This window comes from Magnolia sinica, chromosome 4 (assembly GCF_029962835.1).
Source record: "Magnolia sinica isolate HGM2019 chromosome 4, MsV1, whole genome shotgun sequence".
Lineage (NCBI taxonomy): Eukaryota > Viridiplantae > Streptophyta > Magnoliopsida > Magnoliales > Magnoliaceae > Magnolia > Magnolia sinica.
Genome location: NC_080576.1, coordinates 9,601,151 through 9,622,911, shown reverse-complemented (window position 1 = coordinate 9,622,911; position 21,761 = coordinate 9,601,151). Strand labels below are relative to the sequence as shown.

Sequence of the window (21,761 nt, the reverse complement as noted above, 5' to 3'; positions counted from 1 at the left end):
GGGACCCGTTACATGATACAAGGCTGTAACTCTCGTCTTGGGAGAAAAAAAAAAAAAGGGCCGGTGATTGACCAGTAACAACCATAACAGGCCGATAGTAGGTGTAATGGGCTGCTATAGGCTCCTAAGGTGGATACAATTTCTTCCTTTAATTGTTGGGCTGTTTAATTAAGGCCGCAACACTGTTATTGAATATCTCTGTAAAAACTGTAACATCTAGTATCAGAATTCAGCTATAAAAAACATAAATAAATAAATAAAAATCATTAATTAAATATAAGGACTTGATCTCGGACCAAAAGATTTTGGAGTTACGCATTTAAGCATAAAAAACTCTGCACCTTTCTCACATGGTATACGCAAAACAAATGTTTCGTCGGAGACATCTGATAATGAAACAAAACAATAAAACAAAAGAAGAAATGATCACATGAAATGGCTGTATGTGAAGTTGTAACTTTCACGTACAACCATTTCTTTTCCCCCAACAGGTCATATGTACAATATCCTTTCCATGCAGAAGCTGGGAGGCATTATAATTATCATGCTATTGAAAATCTGCCAGATCCACTCATTAGATGGGCCACACAAGTTAGCCATACCATCAATTGTCCATTGATATAGCGTGTGTCCCGCTCTCATTAGAAAATCGGCCGGATTTTTCAGCTCAGGCGATAATCGTGGCGTGGTGTGGCGTGGCGTACCTTTTTCAACGGACCCGAAAACTCTATATACACGTGACACAGAGGCGTAAAATGAATGGTTGTATGCGGAAGTTCAGATGCAGCCGCTGTATGCGATAATTTCTCTAAAATAGAAGAAATGCAAGGAACGTGTTAGTCAACACTCTTCAACTGCTCCAACTACTACGACACGCAGAAGTAGCCAAACACTGCGCGCATTTTAAACAGGCCTGATAAACAAGCAACAATCTCTGTACATATCTCACACATGTATATGATCAAACCCGTTCATCAACATAGCCCAATGAATTGTACACCTCAAATCACACCGACCATAATTCTACCACCTGATTGGTGAAATTTTGCCTATTATATGTTTATCTTTGGTTCCACTGATCTAAGTCACTCAATAGTAATCTTAAAAAGTTGTCTGATTAATAGTTAGGAGGATCTGGATGATGTGATTTCTAGAGTACGCACCATCCATGGTAGGACCCATCAGATGAATGGTCTTGATCTCATACAATTGAGCCACATGTATAGAAATTGGGTGTTTGATGGCTATCTTGGATGCATTATGCATGGATACTTCTAATATAAAAAACCTATATACGATAATTAAATTAGAAATCTCTGTCACGACCTTGAAATGTATTATACTCGCGAGATGTTCCGGTGCTCGCAAAGCCCAATACGTTACATAGCCCTCCTGGTTGCATTGAGACACTTAGACCGTCCAATCAATTGAACTAGACTATTCATCGGGTCTATTGCACGTTCCATGGAAACCATGAAGCGTCACATCAAACTGACAAATAATAACTCTTCGACCAATGGTCTTTAATATGGACGGTCAAGATCATTTACAAGAAATCAACAAAGTGATCCATCTATTTGCCATGGATTACTTATCATTCTAGAGAACAACTTGTTAGATGATCATAGCCATTCCATCATGGCTTAGAAATAGAATGGCCATAGAAAATAATGCCGAATGAAGCATAGATTGAATCATTCTATCAGTGAGATTTCCTGTGTGGTAGCCTGAGAAATGTCCCGTGAACTTAATGGACAGTTCAGATAAATCAATTGAACCGTCTAACTAAACTTATGCAATTATAAGCACTATAACTTAAAGATCTCTAAGAGCACAGGAGCATTTCCCCATAATTAAATTAGAATAAATAAACATTAGAGCTTTAGATTTGAAGAGATCTTATAAAGATTTCTATTGTCGGCCACCTAGCTACATGGACATCCCAGCAATGCAAAATGTCTGCCAACTTTAACGTGCGTAAATTAGGAAGCTATGATTTCCTGCCCAACCTATCATATGTTATCCCCGTAATCTAGTCAAACAGATATAATCATTTATGAAGGTACATTTTCCAGTGAACCCACAAAGAATTAGGAAGACGTAAACAATGGGGGGAGTCTACGACAGCCATAAACCCTCCGATGCTTGAGTTAAATTGGTAGACTGGGATCAAAAGCTGGAGCACGAGTTTATTTGTTTATCTCCCTTCAATTCCAGTGACCATATTTCTAGGATTCTTGGCCAATTCCAAAACTTGCGTGTCTTTATGGGACCCGTTGGATTCACTAGAGGATCCTTATTTGGATGGAAATCTACTCTCGAAGATATCGCCAAGCTCGACTCTGTCAGTGTGATTTTCAGGTAGGATCATTCTGAATCTTTCTTTTCTTGGTCCGAGATGGGATTCTCTCTAGATTTTTCATCCCTCCTCTGGCCATGGTCGATCTAATTAGCTCGGGAGATGATTCTTTCCCCACCAAGCTCTATCCTTAGACAACTCAGCTCGAGGTCAGTAGCGCTCATCTCTTCATCGGGGAGAGTCACTTGTTGTATCTTCCAAGCTCTATCTCGAGAGAGAAGCTCATCATGTTCCTCTAGTCGCTTTGGCTTCAAGACACATTTCTCGTAGTTGGTTATACTTCTCGTATAGTGGACCAGTTCAGTTTTTTCCGCAACAGTTGCCCCTCACTTCTGAGCTTGGCATATGCATGTTCAGGAAGTAAGATATTAAATTGGTCTAAAAGTGCGGGAATTGAAAGTCAAATTTCAAACAGCCTGGTCTTTTTCAAAATTTAAAATGAATCCGAGTTTGTCTTTTCGCTAGTAGAGGTAAGAACCGAAAAGCCAGCACCTAGTCTATTACTACCCTGATCTCCTTCCTTCCTTTCATTTATTTTCTTTAAGAAGTCCAAGTTATGCAGAACTGCATTCGATCTCACCTCAGCTGAACAGTTTTTGGAGTCTTTTAGTTCTTAAGAGTCCTCGTATCGCAACAGTACTTTTCTAGTACGCTAGACCTTTCCTTTTTTTTTCTCTTCCTCCTTTCTTCTTCCCTCTCTCCCTAATGTATTCTAGGGAAGATTCTATGGCGAACACAATCTACGACCATTTCTAGTTGGAATCAGTGAACGAGGCATCTGATTCCAGGTCCCTGCACGTCTCTGATCCTCCAAGTCTGGTTCCTTGAGGCCTGCTCCCCCTTTTTTCGAGTCAAGTCACCACAGATTTCTTTCTCCGACCAGGGTTGCACTGCCAACCGAGGCGGGCTCACGGTCCTCTAGTAACCTAGTTCTTTCTGCTGACACCTTTGTGTTTGAGGTTGAGTGTAGCCGACATACACTCCCTCGGGTTAGAGTTTTTGACACAGGGATGAATGTAATGAGGTTGATCACCATCTTCCTTAAGGATAATTATTTCGAATCCACAAAGCTTCTCTAGACTCCTCATAGAGACTTCTCGAATCTACGAGGAAAAAACAAGAAAATAGAAATAATATTCCAGAAAATTAGTAAATTGATTAATGAATGAATAAATGAGTTTACACCCCTTTAAATAGGGATACTAAGCCATGCAAGAAGTTTCAGATTTTATTTTATTTTTATTTTTAAAGTCCAAAAGAGAGAAAAGACTAGAAAAATGACAAAGTGTAATAACTGAAATAACAGACTGTTCGGTCACACCTAAGGTTGGTTCAATTAGACTAAATGTGCATGGAATAGTTCAACAAGAAACAATGATTTTCAGAGCTAATTCGGCTCGATACTTAGGTGCGATCGAAGCCATGTTCGGTAACACCAAAGGGAGGTTCAGTGCGACCTGAGGGAGACAAATACTTCAGACAGATTTTAATGAAATTCAGCTAAAGCTAAAGGCATCTTCGGCTGAATTTGGTGCAACTTTGGTACGACCAAATCATAAGTGCATAAAATTTAAGTCGGTTCCAAGTCAGTGCAAGTTTTTCTTATTTAAATGGATGTTCTAAGCTAGTGTAAGTACGAAATAAGGTAGAAGAGAGAGAGAGAGAGAGTAAGGAATTGTGGAGCTTTTATGGAGCTGTTCTTCCTATTCAATCCTTCGATTCTTCTTCAATTTTTATGTTTTTCTTTTGAGTTTAATTTAATTTAAAAAATTAATAATGTTTATGATTGAGTAAATCTCGTAGCTAAGGCTAAGAAGCGAAGCTTATACTAATTTTTAATGTTTTAGTTTATTTTTATTCAAGTATTTGGTTTGAATGTTGAACAATTCATTGATATTGGTTTGAATAAACTTTTAATTTTATTTTACTTTAATTAATTGTCAACTCCAGATACTTTGGATGCTTAATAAGAAGGCTAAGATTGTTAGCTTATCTATTTTGCAAGGAATTAATATATACAACTTATTTATCTATCGTAAACTAAGGGCATGATAGATGCTTTGAATTTCCTGCGATCAATACTTTGGTGCCTTATGTGGAAATTGAATTAGTTGAAATTCAGATCTCTTTTGGTTTGTGAATGATGAATTAATCGCTCTATTATTTGGCTAGATAGGATAAGACTTCGATTGAGTTATATAATTGAATCAAGTGAATTAGGCATTGAGAATAGTTAGCGCTCTACTATTTTGTTTTATTGATTTCCCTCTTTACTTAACTCTATTACATCATTACTTCTTATAATCCAATTCTATAATTAGTTTTAGATTTAATTCTAGTTCCAAAGTATTTCAGAAATCACACAAATATAAGTTCCTATAGATATGATCTTACTCTCACCGAGTTAAAACTACATCACAGTCCTGTAGTGAGTGTTTGTTAAATACTCGAATCAAAGGCTTGTGCATGAGTTTATTTGCTTACCTCAATTCGATTGCAGTGGCTATATATATTTATAAGGTCACTGGGCAGTTCCAAGACTTGCATATCTTCGTTAGATTAATTGGATTTGCTGGAAAGTCCTTATTTAGATGTAAATCTACTCTTGAAGATATCGCCAAACCCGTCTCAATCGGTGTGATCTTCGGGTAAGATCGTTCTGAATATTTCCTTTCTTAGTCTGAGGTAGGATTCTCTCCGGATTTCTCATCCCACCTCTGGTCATGGTCGATCTGGTCAGCTTGAGAGATGATTTTTCTCCAACCAAGCTTTGTTCTCAGACAGTTCAGCTCGAGGTTGGCCTAGGGCTAATCCCTTCATTGAGAGAGTCACTTGCCTTATCTTCTGAGCTCTCTACTTTATCAGCTCAAGATAGAAGCCCATCCTAGTCTTCTAGTCACTTTGGCTTCGAGGCACTTTTCTCATGGTTGGTTATACTCTTCGTATAGTATAGTGGACCAGTTCAGTTTTGCCACAGTATGTCACACTTCCATGTGACCATGTTTCATGATTTGATCGCATTGATTGGTCAATTTTAACCATCTAATTCCTATGAACTTCATATTCTTAAAATTTCACTTGATCGATTGCTACCAATTGGATGGTTAGGATCATTAGATTATTTTCAAATTTCACCAAAGCTCAGTCTATCGTGGGAGCATAATTTGGATCACGTGGATACCATGGGGCACACAAATTTTTGTGGATCTTATTGTTATCTAACGTGTTGGGATGCCACCAGGCAAGTTTTAATGCATTTTCCCTTGACATATAGGTGGTTGGTTCCATGGGATAATTATAATTGTTTATTGAGATTTTTAGGATTTTTTCCTCGAACTAGAATTTCCGAAAACCATGAGTACGAAAAATGGTTGGCCACATCGCGAAGATATCCTGGGACAAAATTGGTCCATTCGTCAAGCATGCGACACCAAGGAAATCATTGCACAGTCACGTGCGTGACCCACCTGATGTGCAGATTGATTAAATTTTCTGCACCTTTGATTAACATGGTATGGTCCACCACTTTCACAGTCCAGATGTTCCTCCGTAGTGACACTTAGCGGAAAATAAAAACCTTGCAAAATAGTATAAATAGTATGCGATCGTTTCTCCTTTGCGATACAACGCCATCGAGCTGGTTTTGTGAAATTACAATGTATCAGGGATTATTTATAAAGCAGGTATGGCCCAGTCTACAATGAGGATTGATGAGATGACAGACCACTATTAAACATAGGCCATCTCTGACAGAACCTGGTGAGCCTCACCTTAATTCTGACGGCAGCCTGCAGTGTTCACTTATTTCTCAATTTGCATTGACCATTCAATATCCATTGCTTGACTCACTTACCAGCAATTAGGTGGCCCTTTCTTTTATGGCCCTACCTTGGACCTGCACCTGAAGTACGGCAACTGAGCCCACATATATATATAGAGAGAGAGAGAGAGAGAGAGTGTGTGTGTGTATGAGTGTCATGCTCCCCTGCGCACCCCCTGCGCACCTACGCATGTGTGCACCTTTGCACACGTGCCATGGGTGTCTGATCTGAACCGTCCATATGATCCGGAATCCCATAAAACTCCACATTAAAAATTTTCACCCCCATCTAATATTCTGTTGGGCCATAGAAAAAAGAAACGCAAATCAAGGGAGGAAAATGTTTTCATTTTTCATGGCCCATCAAAGTTTTAGATCAAAGTAAAACTTAGGCCCGGGGGTTTTCAGGAGGTGTTGCTTCACATGAACGGTTCAGATTTTGGATCCACATACCGTATGATGGGTTCTCAAAAAAGTTCTAGGCAGTACAAAGGCCTACATCTCCGAGATTATTTCAGGGAGGCCTACGAGGAAAAGGAGGCAGCCCACCTATCATAAAAGGAAATAAAAGCAGAAGAGATGTTAGATCTCTCGAATCAAACCTAGCCCTAGTCTATTTCGGAACAGCTGGCCATAGACTAGGTAGACCACACTGCAGGAATATATATATATATATATATATATATAGACACACACAATGTATATAATATATGAGCCCCACTATAATACCTATTTGCCATGAAATCTTAGGTAGACCACACTGCAGGAATCCTTGGTGATTGGACATCCACGGTTAGAAACTTTTTAGAGCCCACTGTAATGCTTATTTGCCATGAAATCTGTTGATTAGGTCACACGGTCTTATAAAAAGGGAAACATAAATATTAACTTGATCCAAAACTTTTATACTACCGAGAGGTTTTTAATATATTTTCCATGGTGTGGTTCCCTAAGATTTGGAACATGCCCCAAAATGAGGGGGATAATAGATCGACAGTATGGATAAGACACATGAATCATGGTGGGCCTATAGAGCTTTTGTCAGCGTCAACCAGTACCGAGGTGGGTACAAGAGGGGTCACTACCGAAACTTGGTACCAAAAAATGAGGGCTTGCACGTCCGGTCGCTAGGATACTCGACCAGACGCTTTTCACTTGGTTTTCTTAATATTGCGAAGGGGGCGATATGGTTCCATAATCAAGACCGCTGGACTATTGCGTTCCATCACGGGTGGGTTCCTCTCTTTCACCTATTTATGATCTGTACATCTATCTATCTATTTATATATCTAAGAACCCAAAAGAGTTGAAATATATTCACTCACCATTGTTCACAAAAAGCCTTCTACGTGAATACCGTTGGGAGAAAAGAAACGGTTCCTTTGCTACTCGAGCCCGAAATCGAATCACATGAAGGAGGGGAAGAAGAAGAAGAAGGTAACTTGATTGGCAGGGTGAAGGACGAATCCAAGAAGCTATGGCAGATTGGGGGCCCTGCTATTTTCAGTCGGATTGCCATGTACTCTATGATCGTCGTGACAATTGCATTTAGTGGTCATCTCGGCAACCCAGAGCTTGCTGCCATGTCCATAGCCAGTACCGTCCTCATCGGATTAAACTACGGTCTTCTGGTACCAATATTTTCCTTTCCATGCTCTAATTTCTTGGTATTTTTAGTTCACGCTATGAGATATTGCCTATATTATGGGAAGAGAATTGCTTATCGGTGTGGTGGTGACAGCCATATCGGTAGTTTGCTTAGTCTTCTTCCCTTCCATATCGGCACTCCATTCTCATGAAAATGTACTCAACTTGGTCATGTTGATGTTTTCACAATGCCTATCAGACCGCCACCAATAGTTTTTCTCTCCTCACGATGTATATTTGTTCCAGGCGAATAAAACTTCGTAAGTTTGCTAAGGCCACAAGCAAGTATAACAAGGTTAAGAGTCCACTTTTATACCATTCATGTTGCCCTGCAAAAGTCCACTTTTGAGCTCTACAACCTAAACAACCACATCAAGATGGAAACCGATTTCACAAACAATCTGCATGAGAAAGGCAATCCCATTTCAAAGGTATAAGGTGGGAGCACCCCACCGGTAATTTTATTGATAGGAGAGAAGTCTGTACATATATTCGGTCGGGCGCTAACCAAAAAAAAAAACCCAAGGCAATGCCTATCATCTAAATCTAGGGATATACAGAACATACACGAGAGCAAGCAGCCACAAAACCAATAACATTGACAGGCCTATTACAAACTAATAGCTCAGCAAATGCAAGCGAAGCCTAAAGACAAACAACAGTAGAGACTAGGAGAGCTGATGCCCAAAATTCATGCTTGCGTATCTCTCTGTCAGCTCATGCTTACAAGGCAAGCATTGGGATCATAGTTATAAAACTTGACTTGATTCGAAACTCAGCTAGAAATCGAGCCGAGTCACTTGAAACTCACTGGTGAGCTTAACTCAGTTCAGACTCAACATGGCTATTAGAGTCAGCTCTCATACTCAGTCAACTCAACGCGACTCAGCATAACTCCAACTGAGTCAATCGAACTCAAAGCCCCAAGCAGTAAAGACACGAGATGCCAGCAAGCCAAGCCCTACTTTAATGGTAAAGCTTGCCTATTTTTATACTGGGACAATTTTAACTACCTTTTATACTCAATTGAATCTGACCTGATATCGAGTCTAATTGAGTTTTCAAGTTTTTAATATTTGCTATTATGTGGTTTTACAATAATATATATAAATTGACACGATCTTAACTTGATACATTTAACAAAAATTAAAAGTTGAATAAAGTAAGAGGGCATCCCTAACTTCGTTGAATTAGTCGATGAAGGTTGAAGATTATAAGTCATTACTTAAATGATTTCAATGATCTAAATCTTTCACTACATAATACTTTTGGCTTGCTTAATAGTTGAGCTTAACGGGGTGATTTTTTTTTTTCTCTCTCCTTAACTTGCTTATAATATGTTAATGAAGATGAGTATGTATCACTTCAATGTTAAGTTAGCGAATAGGATCAAGAGCCCGTAATTTGATTCTAATCTATAAAGGGAACTAATTTATCACGTAACTATTTATCTCCCCCAATTAATTAGAAAATTCAATAGAATTACCGAACTTTAAGAGTTTTATGGATGCTGATTGCCTACTGGCTAGCTGGCTACTAAATAATGCTTTGTGGCAGAAAATTCAATAGAATTATGGAATTCCAAAAATTTCATGGATGCGAATTTCCTATCCACCTCACTATTGGACAAGGCTCTGTGGGCTCCACTGTGATGTGTCTTTATCCATATCATCCATATATTTTTTCATTTCACTTTAAAGCATGAGCCTAGAAATAAAGTATATCCACATCTCAAGTGGACCACCCCACACAAAACAATGATGATTGAATGCTCACTATTAAAAGCTTCCCAAGGCTTATATATTGCAATGTTTATTTACTATCCAACCTATTCATTAGGTCACACAGGTCAGACTTGGATGAAGGAAAAGCACAAATATCAACATCATCCAAAAATTTACTGGCCCTTATAAAGTTATAAATTGTAGGCATTCAATCACCACTGTTTCCTATGGTGCGGCTGACATGAGATTTGGATCTTCCTTATTTTCAAGCTCATGCACTAAAATGATCTGAAAAAATGTATAAACTGTGAATAAAACATATATATCACTGTGGGTCCCACAAAGTACCGTCCAATCGCTATTGGCTAGTGACAACATTAGTAGGCAATACACATCTGAGTTTTATACTTAGAAAAGGAATCTCTTCCTAAAAAAGATCAGTTAAAATACATAAAAACACCTTAAATTATGAAGAGACATTTTTAGAATAAGTAGATTCTTAAAATGTTAAAGATTATTTATTGGAATGTAAGGGGGCATTTCTCAAAACATGAAAAGATGTCCTTGGAATGTTTTATTTATTTATTTATTTATTTTTGTTAATGTTGTCATAAGGGTCACTTCGCACATATATTTCAACATTTAAACCATGGTTGGGACTAGCTATAGAATTTTGAATCATGTTTCAATGATCTAAAACATTTTACATAATGGGCTTCCGTGTAAAAGGCAGCTGCTTTTTTTATGAAACCAAAAGATTCCACCACACCACAGCAAGGCAAGAAACCAACCATATACAAGCACAAAACAAACAAAGAGAGTAAACTAAGCCAAGCAACACTACCCAGCACAAACCAACCCAACAATGATAGCTGTCTGACGCAACCAACAAGAGCTGGTCCCCCAAGTAGCGGAGAAAACCCACCAAGATTGGAAGATCGTGATCAATAGCCCACCAAACAACTATTAAGGTTCATATTCAAATGCAAAGAGTTGGTCTTCCTGGTTGTAGATGTTGAGTTCGTCTCTAGCTAGTGGTAGTAAGAGTCTTTTTTGTCATGGCGGCGTTGCTGGCGGTGGTGGTGGCATCTTTTGCCTCGTAAGTTTTTTGGCCTCGAGTGTGAGGATGGTATTGAGTCATTGGATGCAGACTTGGGTGCTTGACCGGCGGTGGCGAAAGAGTATATATGGTGGGTTTGGGTCTCTCTGTCCTTTGGCTTTATGAGAAGTGAGTTTTAAGTGTTTGTTTCGTTGTTGTTTCCATTTTCCATTCCAATGGACGTTTGAGACTGTTTATTTTTCCTTTTCTTAAATCTTTATTATATTTATACTCCAGTCTTTTAGGTAAAAAAAAATGCAAAGAGTTTAATGATAGGTTGAAAATTTCAACTATATATGTATATGTGTGTGTGTGTGTGTGTGTGTGTGTGTGTGAATATTAAAATGTCTTTTTTCAGGGTCTTCATCCATTCAGCTTACAAACTATTTGGATCATTGGAGCATGAACCCAGATCCAGTAGTTATGGTCTTGACATAGCTCATGTATATTGCGTAGCATCAGTCCGTGCTGGGCTTTATCCCAAGATCTTTGGGTATTAAATTCTAACAAGTGGGGTTCATGGTTAAATAATCTTGACTACTGATCTGTTGCTTAACACCTTGAAATAATCTTGACTACTCAATTGACGTGGAAAGCGAGTCCCGTGCAGTGGTCGACCTGCTCTCGGGGTCGATCAAAGCCCCGTGGTTCTCCTTTTACTGGCTGAAGAAATTTGAAGCCCTTAAAGCCAGGGGATCCATCTCCATATCCTACACCCCAAGAGAAGGAAACAGGGTGGCAGACGGCCTAGCTCGCCGGGCCAGTGCCTACCAAGTCCAGTCCATCTTCTCCTCCCCCTCTCAGCTCCCTAGGCTGCCCATGGCGAGCTCACCCTGGACAGGTCGGGCCTGGGAGGGGTACGGGTCTCCTAGCTTTCCTCCCAGCTCCTTGTTGCTCTTTACAATAGGTGGCCCATTCGGTGCATGGCCCTCCTATATGTGCAGTCTTTTGTTGGGCCTAAGCTCTTTTTTTGTTTGCCTGAGCCCCCCTTTTGTAAAGCCTTTGTCCATCAATGAAATCTCGTTTAAAAAATTTAAAAATAAAAAAATAAAAAATAAAAAATAAAAATAAAAAAACACCTTGAATTAACAATGCCGCATCATAGGACAACCATGGCCCCTCTATTTGGTGCCTACAAATGTACTTTCAATAATACAATGATCAACTAAGAAAGCTTAATTTTAGCCAGTTGGATATTTCAATCTTAGAATTTGGCATGTGATCCATCATGTGTGTACAACCTTTGAAGGCTTATCCCTCTAAAATATACTTTAGTTGGGTGATCATAACCATCTAATCATTGGTTTAGAAAATTGATGATCCATATTGATTATATTAGCAAAGATCCCATCATTGGTTTAGACCATCTATCATCACTGGGTGGAAAATGAAATAACGGAGGTAAGATTTTGTTATCACTTTTCAATAAAATCCAGCTTCTACAAATATATTTCACAGTCAAAACACCTTGCCAAAAAACAAAAAAAAAACCAATCAAATATCTTTCTAGCTTCCAGATATCCGCTTAAGTTTTCTAAGTTCCAGAGTGAGTAACAGCATCACTTAAAAGTAACTAAAAAAAAAAAAGAAAAGAAAAAAGAAAGAAGGTGGCAATGGACCAGTCAACCAGCCTTGCAAAGGAGGGCTTCACTCGCAAACTTGGCCCGAGGGTTACCCATGTGCTAGAAATCTAGGCGGTGCGTGTCCAGGCCATTGATGCCCGTTGCCTGCACTAATTAATCATAAAGCAGGCAACTGTTTAAAGATAGTTATTAGCGGTTCCGTTTTATACACTAGTCTGAAGACGCACATTGGATAAGAAAAAAGTGATTAATTAGCCCCTTTTCTTAACGTGCTCATGGTTAGTATTGTGGATGGTGCGGTGCCGCAAAAAAAAAAAAGTGACTGAAATAAACTTAAGAGAATGCGGTAGGGACATCTATGTTTTGGTTGAATTTCAAAAAAATAAAAAAAAAAAAAAAACCTGTTTTTCACGGTTAGTCAAAAAAAATGCCTACCCTCTTATGCAGTTTCATATTGTTGGCTGTACACACCAAATTTATCGGCTTTACAAAGCCTCAATACAACTTAGAAATTTTGATTTTGTAGAAGGAAGGAAGAGATATAGCAAAACAAAAAGAAATTCTTTCTTCAAATATTGAAATTATTTCACTGCTGATTCACACTTGCTGTAATCGGATACCCAACTCTTTTATATTGGCACCAACTGTGAAATGAATACAATACCCCTATTAGATTCTTCTATCATTTAATGTTCTTAAAAACTTACGTAGGTTTTTCATCTTCCAAAACAGCTCCTTTGGAGCTGCAGCTGTTATGCATGGGGAGTTCAATAGTCACCAGCCGTTGCTAGAAAATGGGAGTTTTAGTTTGCAACTCCAATATGTATGAGATATAGTATTTTAAATAATAATAATAATTTATATATATATATATATGGGAAAAGGTTCTATACGCTCGACCGTATTATAGTGTAACCGGTTATTAAAATATTCCTCCACCTCTATCTCTCACACACTTATTTTATGCCCAAAACTTTCCGTTAAAAACTTACGTGGAGCTTACCGTGGTCTTTTAAAAAAAAAAAAAAAAAAAAAATCTTTTTGAGAAATCCACCCCATCCATCCATTTTCCATATCATTTTAGGACAAGATGCCAAAAATTAGCCGGATCCAAGACTCAATTAGGCCGAAAATGTGAGGATTAAACGTCCACAGTTGAAATATTCGTGGGGCCACGAAAGTTTTAAATTAGGATAATATTTTTATTTTCAGTTCATCTCAGTAGGAATATTGTTATGAACGGTATGGATGTAATTGAAACATCACTTTTGACCTAGGGAGGTTTCAACGGTAGAAATTTCCCTACCCACCTTTTCCTTTAGCGCGTCCCACTTAAGTCTTGGATCTGGCTCATTTTTGTCCCCGTGTCCTAAAATGATCTCCAAAAATTGATGGATGGGATGGATTTCTCACAAACACTATGGTTGTATGTGACGGAAAACAGTGCAGGGTTGTCCATGACGAAAAACAATGCAACCCTGACACGCCAGAGAATTTCTCAATTACAGAAGTTTAGTTCCCACTGATTCTATCCACTTCAAGTGCAATCGCGGATTCGAAGCGGATTGCATATTGAATAACTCAGCGCCATTAGCGTACTGAGTAAACTCCATGGGTCCATCGTTATTTATTTAGTTTATCCACTTCGTTCATCTGTGTTAACAGATACGTTTAGGTCTTGAGAACAAAAAGAAAGCATATAGAAAGCTCAAGTGGACCAAACCACAGTAAATAGTATGATTAAACCTCTACCATTGAAAAAATCTTGGAGGCCACAGAAGTTTTAGATCAAGCTGATGTTTTTGTTTTATCTTCATCCATATCTTTTTTTTTATTATTAACATGTTGGATGGCAAATAAACATTAATTTGGGCCCTATGAAGGTTTCAACGGTGGAAATCATTATTCCATATTGTTTCCTGTCGCATGGTCCACTTGAGCTTTGGATTTACCGTAATTTTGGCATCAACCCCTAAAATTAGCAGGAAAAATGGATGGACGGTGCGAATAAACCACATACATTCACAGTGGGCCCAGCCAAGTTTACTTAGTATGATAAAAGCGTACCTGAGTAACTCAGTACGCAATCCAATTTTTGCGGATTAGTTACGACAAGTTGAGTAGCGAGACACGCTACTGAAGTGATGTTATTGTAGGCCCCTCCATGGTGTATGTTTTGTATCCACACCTTTCATCCATTTAGAGAGATCATTTTAGGGCAATATCAAAAGAATGACTTGAATCCAAAGCTCCAGTGGACCCAGCACAAAAAAGAGTGGGGAATAATGATTTCCACTGTTGAAACCTTCATAGGGCCCGCATTAATGTTTATTTGCCATCATTAAAAACTTCTAAAGGCCACGAAAGTTTTAGATCAAGCTGATATTTGTGTTTTCTCTTATTTCATGTCTTCTTTAACTTTTGAACAGGTTGGATTTCAAATAAACATTATGGTGGCCTTGAGATAGTTTCAACGGTGGGAATCACTCTCCCCACTATTTTCTGTAGTGGGGTCAACCTCAGATTTTTATCTTTCTCATTCATTATCTCATGCCCTCAAATTATATCTTAAAATGGATGGACGGTGTGGATACAACACATGCATCATAGTGGGACCCACAAAACTTGGTGACTTAACTTCAGTAGCCAACTTGCTACTCAACCTGTCAGGGAAGCGGATTGCGTCCTGCCCCCGCCCGTCTCTAGCCCCGAACGAGCAGTTCTATAGGCGGGCCCACCATGATGTATCCATTTATCCAAGCTGTTCAACCCTTTTCTAAGATCATTCTAACGTATTAACACAAAAATGAGGCAGATCCAACACTCAAATCACTACGCCAAAACTGCGAAAAAAGGACGGTCCAAAACCGTCTCAAATGACCAAAAAGGACGGTCATGGACCATCGCAAGGGCCGTCAAATTTTGACGTGTCGTATTACTTAAAGGACGGTCGAAAACCGTCATTTTTGTTGACGAAAAAAGGACGGTCGTGAACCGTCCTTAAAAAGGACGGTCTTGGACAGTCTCTTATGAGCCTTTAAAGGACGGCCATCGACCGTCCTTAAAAAAGACTGTTGTAGACCGTCTCTGATGAGCCTTTAAAGGACGGCCATAGACCGTCCTTTTTAAGGACGGCCATGGACCGTCCTTAAAAAGGACTGTCATAGTCCGTCTCTTATGGGCCTTCAAAGGACGGCCACAGACCGTCCTTTAAAAGGACTGTCATGGACCGTCCCTTATAAGAGGGTCAATATACACCTGTTACATCATCATATTCTTCCTGATATACACCTGTTATATAATATATTTCATCATATTCACATTCACATTCATCTAAACCTAAACTACATTCATCCAAACATAAATTACATCTATCTAAACCCAAACTACGTAAATCCAACATAAATTACATTCATCCAAATACAAGCAATCTTATCCACATTACATTCATCCACACATAAATATATATAAGTTTAACATCATAACTAAAAAAAGAAAAAAAATCAGCAACAATTTTCTTTTTGTGTCTTTCACCTGAAAAAAAATATTAAACCAACAAAACATTATAATTTAGAATCATAAAGAATTGCATAAACTTCTTCCAAAAAAGTGAGCACTTTTTAAAAATAAAACTGATCATTAAAATAGGTTCAGGTTTAGGTTTTAAGTTTAGGTTCAGGATTAGGTTTTAGGTTATAGGTTATAAGTTTAGGTTATAGGTTATAAGTTATAGGTTAAGGTTTAGGTTATAGGTTTTGTTTTAGGTTTAGGTTAAGGTTTAGGCTTAGGTTATAGGTTTAGGTTAAGGTTTAGGTTTTAGTTATAGGTTATAGTATATAGGTTATAGCTTTAGGGAATTAAAAATAGGTTAAGGTTAAGGTTTAGGTTTAGGAAATCGGGTCCGAGTTCGGGATCAGGTTTAGGTTTGGGTTATCAAGTTTAAGTTTAAGTTTAGGTTAGGGAGTTGAGATTATGATTAGGTGTAGGTTTAGGTTTAAGGATTTGAAAATACATTTCGATTTTAGGTTTAGGTTTAGGTTTTAGGCTTATGTTTAGGTTATAAGTGCAGGTAATAGGTTTAGGTTTATGTTAGGTTATAGGTTAACGTTTAAGTTTAGGAAATCGAGTTCGGGTTCGGGATCGGGTTTAGGTTTGGATTAGGGAGTTGAGATTAGGATTAGGTGTAGGTTTAGGTTTAGGGATTTGAGAATACATTTAGGTTTAGGTTTAGGTTTAGGTTTAGCTTATAAGCAATAGGTTTTAGGTTTAGGTTTAAGTTATAGGTTACAGGTTTAGGTATAGCTTTAAGCTTAGGTTTAGGTTACAAGATAAAAGTTTAAGAAATTGAGAATAGGTTAAGGTTTAGGTTTAGGAAATCGGGTTCGGGTTTGAGATCGGGTTTAGGTTTGGGTTTTCAAGTTTAGGTTTAGGTTAGGGAGTTGAGATTAGGATTAGGTGTAGGTTTAGGTTTAGGGATTCAAGAATACATTTAGGTTTTAGGTTTAGGTTTAGGTTTAGGAAATTGAGAATAGGTTAAGGTTTAGGTTTAGGAAATCGGGTTCGGGTTCGGGATCGGGTTTAGGTTTTGGTTTTCAAGTTTAGGTTTAGGTTTAGGTTAGGGAGTTAAGATTAGGATTAGGTGTAGATTTAAGTTTAGGGATTTGAGAATACATTAAGGTTTAGGTTTACGAAATCGTGTTCGGGTTCGGGATCGGGTTTAGGTTTGAGTTTTCAAGTTTAGGTTTAGGTTTAGGTTAGGGAGTTGAGATTAGGATTAGGTGTAAGTTTAGGTTTAGGGATTTGAGAATACACTTAGGTTATAGGTTATAGGTTTAGGTTAAGGTATAGGTTTAGGTTTCGGTTTAGGTTATAAGCAATGGGTTTAGGGAATTGAGAATAGGTTAAAGTTTAGGTTGAGGAAATCGGGTTCGGGTTCGGGATAGGGTTTAGGTTTGAGTTTTCAAGTTTAGGTTTAGGTTTAGGTTAGGGAGTTGAGATTAGGATTAGGTGTAGGTTTAGGTTTAGGGATTTGAGAATACATTTAGGTTTTAGGTTTATATTTAGGTTATAGGTTACAGGTTTAGGTTAAGGTTTAGGTTTAGATTAAAGTTTAGATTTAGGTTTAAGGATTTGAGAATACATTTAGGTTTTAGGTTTAGGTTTAGGTTATAGGTTACAGGTTTATGCTATAGGTTATAGGTTTAGGTTACGGTTTAGGTTTAAGTTTAGGTTATAAGCTATAGGTTTAGGGAATTGAGAATAGGTTAAGGTTTAGGTTTAGGAAATCAAGTTCGGGTTCGGGTTCGGGTTTATGTTTGAGTTTTCAAGTTTAGGTTTAGGTTTAGGTTAGGGAGTTGAGATTAGGATTAGGTGTCGGTTTAGGTTTAGGGATTTAAGAATACATTTAGGTTTTAGGTTTATGTTTAGGTTATAGATTATAGGTTTAGGTTAAGGTATAAGTTTAGGTTTCAGTTTATGTTATAAGCAATTGGTTTAAGGAATTGAGAATAGGTTAAGGTTTAGGTTTAGGAAATCGGGTTCGGGTTCGGGATCGGGTTTAGGTTTTGGTTTTCAAGTTTAGGTTTAGGTTTAGGTTAGGGAGTTGAGATTAGGATTAGGTGTAGGTTTAGGTTTAGAGATTTGAGAATACATTTAGGTTTTAGGTTTATGTTTAGGTTATATGTTATAGGTTTAGGTTAAGGATATAGGTTATAGGTTTAGGTTTAAGGATTTGAGAATACATTTAGGTTATAGGTTTAGGTTTAGGTTATAGGTTACAGGTTTAAGTTTAGGTTTATGCTATAGGTTATAGGTTTAGGTTAAGGTTTAGGTTAAGGTTTAGTTTAAGTTTAGGTTATAAGCTATAGTTTAGGGAATTGAGAATAGGTTAAGGTTTAGGTTTAGGAAATCGAGTTCGGGTTCGGGATCGGGTTTAGGTTTGAGTTTTCAAGTTTAGGTTTAGGTTTAGGTTAGGGAGTCGAGATTAGGATTAGGTGTATGTTTAGGTTTAGGGATTTGAGAATACATTTAGGTTTTAGGTTATGTTTATGTTATAGGTTATAGGTTTAGGTTAAGGTATAAGTTTAGCTTTCGGTTTAGGTTATAAGCAATTGGTTTAGGGAATTGAGAATAGGTTAAGGTTTAGGTTTACGAAATCGGGTTTGGATTCGGGATCGGGTTTTGGTTTTGGTTTTCAAGTTTAGGTTTATGTTTTGGTTTTCAAGTTTAGGTTTAGGTTTAGGTGAGGGAGTTGAGATTAAGATTAGGTATAGGTTTAGGTTTAGGGATTTGAGAATACATTTAGGTTTTAAGTTTAGGTTAAGGCTATAGGTTACAGGTTTAGGTTAAGGCTATAGGTTATAGGTTTAGGTTAAGGTTTAGGTTAAGGTTTAGATTTAGGTTTAAGGATTTGAGAATACATTTAGGTTTTAAGTTTAGGTTATAGGTTATAGGTTATAGGTTTATTATAGGTTATAGGTTTAGGTTTAAGGTTTAGGTATAAGTTTTAGGTTTAGGGATTATAGGTTATAAGCTATAGGTTTAGGAATTGAGAATAGGTTGAAGGTTTAGGTTTAGGTAAATCTTGTTTTTCTATTGCTTCGTAGATTCGATGTTTGTTAGGGTTTAATCAAGTTTAGGTTTAGGTTTAGGTTAGGGTAGTTTAGATTAGGATTAGTTTGTTTGTTAGGTTTATGGTTTAGGTAGGATTTGAGAAGTACTTTGTTTTGGTATTTTAGGTTATAGGTTATAGGTTTAGGTTAAGGTATAAGTTTAGCTTTTGGTTTAGGTTATAAGCAATTAGTTTAGGGAATTGAGAATAAGTTAAGGTTTAGGTTTAGGAAATAGAGTTCGGGTTCGGGATTGGGTTTAGGTTTTGGTTTTCAAGTTTAGGTTTAGGTTTAGGTGAGGGAGTTGATATTAGGATTAGGTGTAGGTTTAGGTTTAGGGATTTGAGAATACATTTAGGTTTTAGGTTTATGATAAGGCTATAGGTTACAGGTTTAGGTTAAGGCTATAGGTTATAAGTTTAGGTTAAGGTTTAGGTTCAGGTTTAGATTTAGGTTTAAGGATTTGAGAATACATTTAGGTTTTAGGTTTATGTTTAGGTTATAGGTTATAGGTTATAGGTTTAGGTTTAGGTTTAGGTTTAGGTTTAGGTTAAGGTTTAGGTTTAGGTTATAAGCTATAGGTTTAGGGAATTGAGAATAGGTTAAGGTTTAGGTTTAGGAAATCGGGTTTGGGTTCAGGATCGGGTTTAGCTTTGGGTTATCAAGTTTAGGTTTAGGTTTAGGTTAGGGAGTTTAGATTAGGATTAGGTGTAGGTTTAGGTTTGGGGATTTGAGAATACATTAGGTTTTAGGTTTAGATTTAGGTTAAGGTATAAGTTTAGCTTTCGGTTTAGGTTATAAGCAATTAGTTTAGGGAATTGAGAGTAGGTTAAGGTTTAGGTTTAGGAAATAGGGTTCGGGTTTGGGATTGGGTTTAGGTTTTGGTTTTCAAGTTTAGGTTTAGGTTTAGGTGAGGGAGTTGATATTAGGATTAGGTGTAGGTTTAGGTTTAGGGATTTGAGAATACATTTAGGTTTTAGGTTTAGGTTAAGGCTATAGGTTACAGGTTTAGGTTAAGGCTATAGGTTATAGGTTTAGGTTAAGGTTTAGGTTCAGGTTTAGATTTAGGTTTAAGGATTTGAGAATACATTTAGGTTTTAGGTTTATGTTTAGGTTATAGGTTATAGGTTTAGGTTTAGGTTTAGGTTAAGGTATATGTTTTGGTTTCGGTTTAGGTTATAAGCTATAGGTTTAGAGAATTGAGAATAGGTTAAGGTTTAGGTTTAGGAAATCGGGTTTGGGTTCAGGATCGGGTTTAGCTTTGGGTTATCAAGTTTAGGTTTAGGTTTAGGTTAGGGAGTTTAGATTAGGATTAGGTGTAGGTTTAGGTTTGGGGATTTGAGAATACATTAGGTTTTAGGTTTAGATTTAGGTTAAGGTATAAGTTTAGCTTTCGGTTTAGGTTATAAGCAATTAGTTTAGGGAATTGAGAATAGGTTAAGGTTTAGGTTTAGGAAATAGGGTTCGGATTCGGGATTGGGTTTAGGTTTTGGTTTTCAAGTTTAGGTTTAGGTTTAGGTGAGGGAGTTGATATTAGGATTAGGTGTAGGTTTAGGTTTAGGGATTTGAGAATACATTTAGGTTTTAGGTTTAGGTTAAGGCTATAGGTTACAGGTTTAGGTTAAGGCTATAGGTTATAGGTTTAGGTTAAGGTTTAGGTTCAGGTTTAGATTTAGGTTTAAGGATTTGAGAATACATTTAGGTTTTAGGTTTATGTTTAGGTTATAGGTTATAGGTTTAGGTTTAGGTTTAGGTTTAGGTATAAGTTTTGGTTTCGGTTTAGGTTATAAGCAATAGGTTTAGGGAATTGAGAATAGGTTAAGGTTTAGGTTTAGGAAATCGGGTTTGGGTTCAGGATCGGGTTTAGGTTTGGGTTATCAAGTTTAGGTTTAGGTTTAGGTTAGGGAGTTTAGATTAGGATTAGGTGTAGGTTTAGGTTTGGGGATTTGGGAATACATTAGGTTTTAGGTTTAGGTTTAGGTTATAGGTTATAGGTTTAGGTTTAGGTTTGGTTTTGGTTTTGATTTAAGTTATAGGTTATAGGTTTAGGTTTAGGTTTAGGGAAACGTGGTTTTGATTTAGGTTATAGGTTATAGGTTTAGGTTAAGGTATAAGTTTAGCTTTCGGTTTAGGTTATAAGCAATTGGTTTAGGGAATTGAGAATAGGTTAAGGTTTAAGTTTAGAAAATCGGGTTCGGGTACGGGATCGGGTTTAGGTTTTGGTTTTCAAGTTTAGGTTTAGGTTTAGGTGAGGGAGTTGAGATTAGGATTAGGTGTAGGTTTAGGTTTAGGGATTTGAGAATACATTTAGGTTTTAGGTTTAGGTTAAGGCTATAGGTTACAGGTTTAGGTTAAGGCTATAGGTTATAGGTCTAGGTTAAGGTTTAGGTTTAGGTTTAGGTTTAGGTTAAGGTTGAGGTTTAGGTTATAGGTTAAGGTTTTAGGTCATAGGTTTTGGTTTAGGTTAAGGGTATGGTCCCTGCAAATACAGATATAAACACGGCCATCCGACACAAATTGTCAGGCCCTTCCAATGCTGTCCATAAAAAATGGACAGCTTCATCATGGTCATAATAGCGGTTCCCTCTTTCCAGGGAACCCCGCTCTTCCGGATAGCTCCGACGCACATCCAGGTCTGCTCCATCAATTTCGAGTTAATACATAAACATGGCCTGTCCAAATGGTCAGGCCACTCCAATGCTGTCCATAGAAAATGGATAGCTTCATTATGGTCATAACAGCGGTTCCCACCTTCCAAGGACTCCCGCTCAACATCCGGATAGCTCCGACGCACATCCGGGTCTGCTCGATCAATTTGTATTAAATACATAAACATGGCCTGTCCAAATGGCCAAGCCACTCCAATGCTATCCATAGGAAATAGACAACTTCATCATGGTCATAACAGCGGTTCCCACCTT

At 37.7% G+C, this 21,761-nt stretch overlaps 1 protein-coding gene across 1 annotated transcript in view; it reads left to right on the top strand.

Annotated features, from left to right (window-relative positions):
* The window catches only part of LOC131242022 (protein DETOXIFICATION 27-like), a 47,670-nt gene that overhangs the window by 13,947 nt on the left and 11,962 nt on the right, over positions 1–21,761 (top strand). The window contains exons 10-11 of the mRNA XM_058240376.1: positions 7,521–7,810; positions 10,563–10,649. Coding sequence (XP_058096359.1) covers positions 7,521–7,810; positions 10,563–10,649 — 377 coding nt within the window. The remainder of the gene's footprint in view (positions 1–7,520; positions 7,811–10,562; positions 10,650–21,761) is intronic.